At 41.9% G+C, this 9,166-nt stretch overlaps 1 protein-coding gene across 1 annotated transcript; it reads right to left on the reverse strand.

Annotated features, from left to right (window-relative positions):
* Positions 1-5,354: 5,354 nt before the first annotated feature.
* LOC102212798 (protein NLRC3-like) lies at positions 5,355-9,075 on the reverse strand. Its single transcript, XM_013916079.1, has 5 exons — positions 8,927-9,075; positions 8,775-8,893; positions 7,669-7,747; positions 7,320-7,506; positions 5,355-7,162 (listed from the first exon to the last, which is right to left on the reverse strand). The coding sequence occupies exons 3-5, from the start codon at positions 7,669-7,671 to the stop codon at positions 5,355-5,357; spliced, it is 1,998 nt and encodes a 665-aa protein (XP_013771533.1). The 5' UTR covers positions 7,672-7,747; positions 8,775-8,893; positions 8,927-9,075.
* Between the last annotated feature and the right edge of the window lie 91 nt (positions 9,076-9,166).

The following is a 9,166-nucleotide window of genomic DNA, read 5'->3' on the forward strand; positions in this document are numbered from 1 at the left end:
ATTTAACTTTATTTATAAGTGACTGTTTCCGGATAAGGTACCGGACTCCGCAATACAACTACCGGGGTTCTCCGTGCACCGTGCAGACAGGTCACAGGATCTTACTGGTAAAAGCAGAGGCGGTGGTGTGTGTTTCATGATCAACAACAGCTGGTGTGATTATGCGAACGTGCACCCGGTCAAATCCTTCTGCTCACCGGACCTGGAATACTTGATGATTAAGTGCCGGCCATTCTGGCTACCGAGGGAATTCACAGCAGTGATTATTACGGCTGTTTACATTCCCCCACAAGCCGACACTGACCGAGCACTCAGGGAACTGTACAGTGTGATCAGCAGTGAGGAAACCGCACACCCAGAGGCGGCGTTTATCATGACCGGGGACTCTAATAAAGGAAACCTGAAGAAAGTTTCACCAAAACTCCACCAACACATCCATTTCAACACTCGTGGAGACGAGTCCATGAGCACATGTCCAACTACCAACCTCTGTATATTTTATATACTTTATTTTATTGTTTACTCTATTTTATTAATATCTATTAATTTGTAAAATATGTACACACACACACACACACACACACACACACACACACACACACACACACACACACACACACACATATGTAGTATACAAATTCAGTAATATGCATACACTCTTATATTGTACATATATTTATTCATATACTCATTCTCAGATTTAGCCATTCTTATATTTAGCTTGTTCTTATGGTATTGTATTGTGAAGCTCGCACACAAGAATTTCACTCACATGTACTGTACCAGTGTACCTGCACATGTGATGTGACAATAAAAGTGATTTGATTTGATTTGATTTAACAGTTTAAGGTAACTCCCTACAATATTAGAAAGTCCCAACCATCAGGCAATCGACTGTGAGCAGTGCTTGGTAATGGTGGGAAGGAAGAACTCCCTTTGATAGAAAGATCCTACCAGTGAAAACAGGCTACAGGAGAACCATCTACAATGACTGGCTGCAGGGTGAGGGGGAAGAGAAGAGATGAGCTCAGAGAGACAAGAACAAATCACAAACTAAGAAGAGAGAAGACAAAAGTTAAGAGCATGCAGTAGTGACATATAAAAACATCAGTAGTGAAAAGAGGTGGGCGGAGGAGAAAGAAGAGTATCATGGGAAGTCTTGCAACAGCCTGGGCCTATAGCAGCATAACTCAGGATCACCTGATCCACCTCTAACAATAAGCTTTATCAAAAAGGAAAGTTTGAAGCTGATCTTAAAAGTAGAGAGGGTGTCAGTCTCCTGAACGCAAACTCAGAGGAGAGTGTTCATCTGCACAAGTTTAACTTGTCACAAAAGCAGAATTCCCAGTTAAACATTATTTTGCTAAACATCAAGCTTTTACAGCTTTTCTCAGTGATCAATATATCAGGATGGGGATGGCAGTGACATAACAGATTTACCAGAATAAAATCTATGATCTCCATCTTTGTAACTCTGACACTGTGGACAGTGTTGCTGTTAGATTGGAAGTTTCCAGCACTTCAAACATTTACTGTGTCGCACACTGATCAGTTATCAATCATTATTTGACTAGAATCAATCACACTGATGGAAACGTGTGTCACAGGTGGATTTTGGAGATGTCATGACCTTTGACCTTTCTTAAGAGAGTCAGCTGTGGATTATTCATTGTTGTGTCTGATACTTAGAACTGTGAGGAAGAATGGTACACAGTTAATCGGGGTACCCTCTATCTGAATTAGGAAAGGTTGGCAGGCCGCGTGTGGGCCACGCTGAGTATCACTGTTTGAAATGTGAACATTGTTCTGCTACAATCAATGGACTAAACCAGAGAAGAAGTAAACAGACTTTACAATGAAGATCCTCAGTGTGGATCAGTATAATATCAGCCTTGTGTCTACAGTTTAGTGTCAGCACAACTTTCACATCATATTCATCTCAGCACAACTAAAACATGGTGACTGACCTCAGAGTTTTGAGTCCACATCCTGAACTCTCCAGAAAGCCACACAGCTGTTTCACTCCTGAATCCTGCAGGTTGTTGGAGTTCAGGTCCAGCTCTCTCAGATGGGAGGGGTTGGACTTCAGTGCTGCTACCAGATAATCACAGCTGATCTCTGACAAACCACAGCTCCCCAATCTGTATAAAGAATGAAAGATGTAAGTTTATTAGACAAAGTGTGTGCTTGAAATCAGTCAGTGTTTCATAATCTTTTCAGAGCTGAAGAAGGTTCAGAATGTAGAAGTTTAGAAAATGGAAACTCCAAACAGCTGAAGCCAACAGGAAGCAGCTTCAAAAAAACACAAGAGAAAAAATCTCTGAATTTTTCACATTAAAGTTGTACATTTATCATAAAAAACATGAAAAAGTCATGTTTTTTCATTCCAGGATCCCCATGTCTTTTAAAGTTGAAGTTGGAAAGAAATGGACATATTTGAAGGCCATCACCTTTTTCAGTCACATTATTAAAGCAGACAAACTACAAGCTCATTTTCATTCCAACAGGTCATCTTCTGACCTGGACTAACAACACTGGCCTCAACTGTGTTTAATATTTAGGCACGTAGATTATTTATGTGCTTCAGCTCTTCTTAAATTTTACCACCAACACGTTTCAGGAGGAGCAGCTTTTAATTTGAAGGCCAGCTGTCTCTGTTTCCTGTTTTCATTGTTCTTCAGTGCATTAAATTGTGTTACACAAAAATAAGAAAAGCAAAGTTTTCGAGCGTTGAAGAATGAATTCACACGTCAATAAACATTTTCATCAGCACAAGCAGGAAATAGCCCAAAACTGCTATTTCTCATTCTACAATTTCAACAACTGCACATGAATTATACTTCATACACAGACCCACAGTCTCTGATTGCTCTGAAATCTCACTTACAGCTAATGGAAATAAAGAAAAGTCCAGACTGACAGTTTACTGTCCTTGCCCTGAGTTTCCACGTTTTCACCAGCTAGACAGTGAGATAACGATGATTCAATATCCAGACTTATTTTCTAAAGTAACCAAAAAAATATTACAAAGCAGCCACTAGAGAGAGGGCAGTTTACAAAACCGTATAATCCATCTTAATTTTTAAAAGACAGAACCAATGACTGTATTAAAGATGGACAACGCGACACCACCTCCTCCCATTGTGCAAAAATAAAGCCAAAATATCCCACTTGTGGAGGCTGCCATCTTGCATTTTTGGAGCCAGTGTCAGCTCCCGCCCACACACCCGCTAGACGTGACCGCAAACACGCCCCCTTACACTTTTTACGTAGCCCGGCTGCTCTAGTTTTTTGCTGGTTTACCGCGTTCCCCTGGCGTTTACTGGCGTTCCCCCAGACAAGCTAGAGGAGGAAGCTGGGGAGAGGGAGGTCTGGGCTTCTCTGCTTAGGCTGCTGCCCGCGTGACCCAGCCCCGGATAAGCGGAAGAAGATGGATGGATGGAACAAATAGCCTGCTCATTGGTGTGTCAAACAAAACATGCCACAGAAAACATGAACCGAACAATACTTCTCTTTTACAAAATATGTGACTGTAAAAACTCCTCAGACAGTAATTAAGAACCTCATAAGCCCTCCAAAGATAAATAAAAGGTGAAAGGACTGGTTCTTATATAGCTCTTTTATACTCCATCTGAGCACTCAAAGCACTTTATACAACTCGTTCATTCACCCAATCACACCCATTCACAAAATAACATTATCTAAGCTGTTTTAGTGCTTCATGCACATTCACACTGCATCGGAGAGCAACATTCTGGATAGTAGCTGACCTGCTCTACCACCTGAGCTACAGCCACCCCGGTCAAAGGTCATTCGCCAATTCTACAAAGCTTGGTTGTTTATTGTTTAATATCATTCAGACCTTAAATGATAAGCAGTGGGAACGTTTGGATCCTGACCTGAGAGTTTCCAGTGTACAATGTGGACTCTGTAGCGCAGCAGACAGAAACTTCACGCCTGAATCTTGCAGGTCATTGTTAGTCAGGTCCAGCTCTTTCAGAAAAGAGGACTTGGAGCTGAGAACTGAGGACAGAGCATCACAGCTTCTCTCTGAGAGGTTACAGCCACTTAGTCTGTAAAAAAACCAAATTAATTAAATCAGTCAAATGAATTTTTAAAATGCCACCATGCAATACAATTGCTGGTTGACTAAATAGCTTCATTAAAACACAGCTGTCCTTCTATCAGCACTTACTCCTTGTAAGCTTCACCTCCTCCACCTCGTAATTCAGAGGACATTAACATAAACTGTAAATCTAGTATAAACATCATTTCTGAGTCATTTTTGGAAATGTAATCTTCTCTGATCCATTTGCATAGTTTAGAGCCTGATACTGAAATATATCTGTGGACAGCACGGACATTCAAAGCAGCAAAGATCACAGAAGACGACTCTGTTCAATAAATATTACACTCATGCTGTCAAGAAAGACCAAAGGTAGGTAAAACTCTGGTTGTTGCAGCCATCCAGTAAGACATGCTTTGTATTTGCAGTCGTGCTGTAGTTTGTGACACCTGGTGGATGAGTTGTGAAGGATGATGACAAGAAGATTTAAACCCAGGCCCTGGAGTCACAACTCTAACCTTCAGTACATCGGTCACCTGCTCAGCCAGGTAAGCTATAGCAGCAGTCAGTGTGTGAGTTAATTTGAAGACAATGATGAGAATAGCTATAAGTCAGGGGAAAAAACAAACAACTTATTATAAGAAGAGCAGGTTCAGGGAGGGACAACCATCTGCTCCAACCAGTTTGGGAGTGAGGGGAGAGAGCAGGCCAAAAACAACAAAGAAACAAAAAACACACTGTGGAAGACCGAGGCAGAGTTTAGTAATTAACTCAATTCAACAGTGGTGCATGAACACATGAAAGTGGAGAGAGGTGGGTGAAGAAGTAATGCTCATTACATCCTGGGAAGAGCCCAGAAATCTAAGCTTAAAAGTGTAACTAAAGACGTTTCTGTGGCTACAGTGATTCACTGAGTAATTCAAATGCAAATGCTTTGTTTAATGCATGAGCCACCATGTATGTAAAAGTGAGTGTTTCACCAATATTTGTGACCAAAAATAGACCTGCAGTAGAAATGTATCTAAAAGCATGCATGTGAATATAAGGTATTACAACATTTGGCAGTTTTTAAACAAAGACTGATAACACAACAGCAGCACTGATGATCATAGTTTATGGTAGACTCAGCGTTTCGAGTACACAGAGTTCTTGAGCCATCAAAGAGGTTACAGCTGTATAGGAGTAATCCCAAACTTTAGGATACAAATTCATACAAAGACAGAAAGCCTGGTGAAATAAATTACTGACACAGTTGGATGTTTGAAGTAAAACATGAGTACAAATGTACTTACAGAGCTTTGTTGGAGGTTTTGAACACTGGCAGCAGCCTCAGAAGAGCCTCCTCCGAAGCAGAGTATTTCTTCAAGTCAAACACATCCAGATCTTTTTCTGATGACAGTAAGATGAAGACCAGAGCTGACCACTCAGCAGGAGACAGTTCATCTTCAGAGAGACTTCCTGATCTCAGGGACTGTTGGATCTCCTCCACTAGAAAACGATCATTCAGTTCATTCAGACAGTGGAACAGATTGATGCTTTTCTCTGCAGACAGATTCCGATTCTTACTGAGCTTCTTATTGATGTACTGGACTGTTTGTTGATTGGTCTGTGAGCTACTTCCTGTCTGTGTCAGCAGGCCTCGTAGGAGAGTCTGATTGGTCTGCAGTGAAAGACCCAGGAGGAAGCGCAGGAACAAGTCCAGGTGTCCATTTGGACTCTGTAAGGCCTTGTTTACGGCACTCTGGTAGAAGTATTTCTCTGAAGATTCTCCTGTTTCAGATTTCTTGGAGGTTGTTTGTTGGTCTTCCATCAGATTGAGTCCAGAGTTGATGAAAGTCAGATGGACATGAAGAGCAGCCAGAAACTCCTGAACACTCAGATGGATGAAGCAGAACACCTTGTCCTGGTACAGTCCTCTCTCCTCTTTAAAGAGCTGTGTAAACACTCCTGAGTACACTGAGGCTGCTCTGATATCAATGCCACACTCTGTCAGGTCTGATTCATAGAAGATCACGTTTCCTTTCATCAGCTGATCAAAAGCCAGTGTTCCTAGAGACTCCATCATGTTCCTGCTCTCTGGACTCCAGTGTGGATCTGTCTCAGCTCCTCCGTCATACTTGACCTTCTTCACTTTGGCCTGAACCACCAGGAAGTGGATGTACATCTCAGTCAGGGTCTTGGGCAGCTGTACTCCCTCTTTGGTATTCAGCACATCCTCCAGAACTGTAGCAGTAATCCAGCAAAAGACTGGGATGTGGCACATGATGTGGAGACTTCGTGATGTCTTGATGTGGGAAATGATCCTGCTGGCCTGCTCCTTATCTCTGAATCTCTTCCTGAAGTACTTCTTCTTCTGTGGGTCAGTGAACCCTCTGACCTCTGTGACCATCTCAACACACCTAGGAGGGATCTGATTAGCTGCTGCAGGTCGTGTGGTTATCCAGAGGTGAGCAGAGGGAAGCAGTTTCCCTCTGATGAGGTTTACCAACAGCACATCTACTGAGGTGGACTTTCTAGGGTCAGTTAGGATTGCAGTTTTGTGGAAGTCCAGAGGAAGTCGACACTCATCCAGACCATCAAAGATGAACACAACATGGAAGTCTTCAAAGCTGCCGATTCCTGCTTTTTTGGTTTCAGTAAAGAAGTGATGAACAAGTTCCACCAAGCTGAACTTTTCCTCTCTCAGCACATTCAGCTCTCTGAAAGTGAATGGAAATATGAACTGGATGTCCTGGTTGGCTTTGTCTTCAGCCCAGTCGAGGGTGTATTTCTGTGTTAATACCGTTTTCCCAATGCCAGCCACTCCCTTTGTAAGCACTGTTCTGATTGGTTCATCTCTTCCAGGTGAGGCTTTAAAGATGTCTTCTCGTCGGATTGTTTTTTCTGGTCTGTCTGGTTTCCTGGATGCTATTTCAATCTGTCTGACCTCATGTTCATCATTGACCTCTGCAGTCCCTCCCTCTGTGATGTAGAGCTCTGTGTAGATCTGATTCAGAAGGGTTGGGTTTCCTGCTTTAGCGATCCCCTCAAACACACACTGGAACTTCTCCTTCAGAGCAGATTTAAGGTTACGATGACAAACTATAGCTTGAAGTTCTGAATGAGAAGAAATATGTAGAATATCATTTGAAAATGAAAATATACACTTAATTCCAAAAACAATGAATCTTTAAAACACGTTGGTCTTTCTCTTAAGACATTAGTAAATGTTTCATTTATCCTGCAGCTTAAATCTTTAGAGAAATCCTCTTACTGCTCTGCAGACAGTCAGCCAGCTCCTCCTGCTTCATTTTCCTCAGGAACTTCAGTGTGATCTTCACAAATGCTTCTCTGCTGCTGCTCCTTCGACTTGCTAAGCACTCTGGGTAATCTGCACTGAGAACCTTCTGGATATTCTTCAGCTCGTTCTTCACAAAAGTGATGATGTTGTCCTCCAGCAGCTGGAACAGAATACTTTATGAATGAGCCAATCAGACTGAAATCATGGAGCCAAACATCAGATCCATGTTGGACACACTTACAATCCACCGGTCTACAAACATCAGCATGGAGAGGACTGTGAACACAATAGATGTAAAAGTAGTTGTTGTACATGTACAGACCATAAATATGGAGTCCAGGTGTGTTTGATGCTGCTGGGCAGGCTGACCACTGGGAACCTCTGAGCTCTCCTGGTCCACTCTGTGGAGGAACCATGAAGAATCAGTTCAAACACAAGATAAAGATCCAGTAGTTTCTGCTCAGGTAACTTAATCTGAATCAAGTTTGTCATGTTTTAAACTCTCAGATTGTGAAAATATCAGGCATTTTCAGTCTGTTTTATGGACTCTCTTTCATTGCTGATGGATGATGTTGCAGAAGCTCAGACTTCATTAAATTGAACAAATTAACTCAGTGGGAGGTAAAACTGATAAACCATCAACCACCTCTACAAGCAGTTCATTGCTCAAAGACCAGAACATTATCCCAGGTCTGCCCTCCACCACTATAACAACAGCTTTACAAACTGGGTAGATTAGTGTAGGACATGTGAGAAATACCTGTTGTGTCATTTTGTCACAAATCATGTGACACCTCTGAGTTTTTTCTAAAACAAACTTTGTATATTGAATGAATTTGTGAAAGTTTTACCGTCATACTAATAATACAATTGCAATTTGGTTCCTTAGTCATCGATTCGCAAGTTCAGGAAAGTAGATGAGTTTTTCAGGGCAACCCCCCACACATTTAATCTCTATTGAAATCACTAAACAAATGTAACGTCTAGTCTAAAGGTCACAATCTGAAGATCAAATCTGTTTTTGTTCCCTGTGATTAAGTCTGAGCATCAGTATCCTGGGATTTATCCACTACATCCACACTACTGTTGTTCAATGTTCTCCTGATGGAGGTCTCATTAACACCACCCAGTATGATCCGGGCTTTAGCTGCTTAGACGTTACCCTGGGTCTCTTTGTGACCTCTCAGACTGTTTAACAGATCAGACACAATGACAGATCAGAGAGAGAGCAGCTCTGTTCTTTAAAGACAAACATGAACCCACTCAGTACACACTTTCCCCACAGATATGAGCATCACTGTCCTGAAACAGTCTGACATTTTTATCTTTTTGTTTCATCGTTTTCTTTGTAAAAATCTGAGGATTTTTCAGCTCGTATTTATCCAGGAAAACGCAAACATCTAAAGGAGCTCATCACAGTTCTCTGACCTCGTTGGTCCAGGTTCATCACTGAAGTATGGAGGTTCATCTTTGGACAGGTCACTCCTCACAGACAGACAGCTGGATCCTGCAGACTGTGACCTCTGACCGCTGCAGACACAAACATGTTTTATTCAACGATAAATTATCTAATGAAAGTCATTGAAGCAGCTCTGATCACACAGACTGCAGATAATGCAGCTGTTTCCTGTCAGTAACAGTCCTCTTAGATTAGAGTACAGCTTTTTACAGGAAAACAAATGTCCCTGAATGCAACAGTGAGAAACAGTCTGCCTCTGTGGCTGTGATAGCTGCCGTTAGGAGCGTTCATGTGTTTGCAGTTATACGAGGAGATGTACCATCATGGAGATGTTAACAAATCCTCAAATCCTACAGCATCA

The sequence above is a fragment of the Pundamilia nyererei genome, unplaced genomic scaffold, assembly GCF_000239375.1.
Source record: "Pundamilia nyererei isolate P.nyererei 1_Seehausen unplaced genomic scaffold, PunNye1.0 scaffold00456, whole genome shotgun sequence".
In the NCBI taxonomy this organism is placed as follows: domain Eukaryota; kingdom Metazoa; phylum Chordata; class Actinopteri; order Cichliformes; family Cichlidae; genus Pundamilia; species Pundamilia nyererei.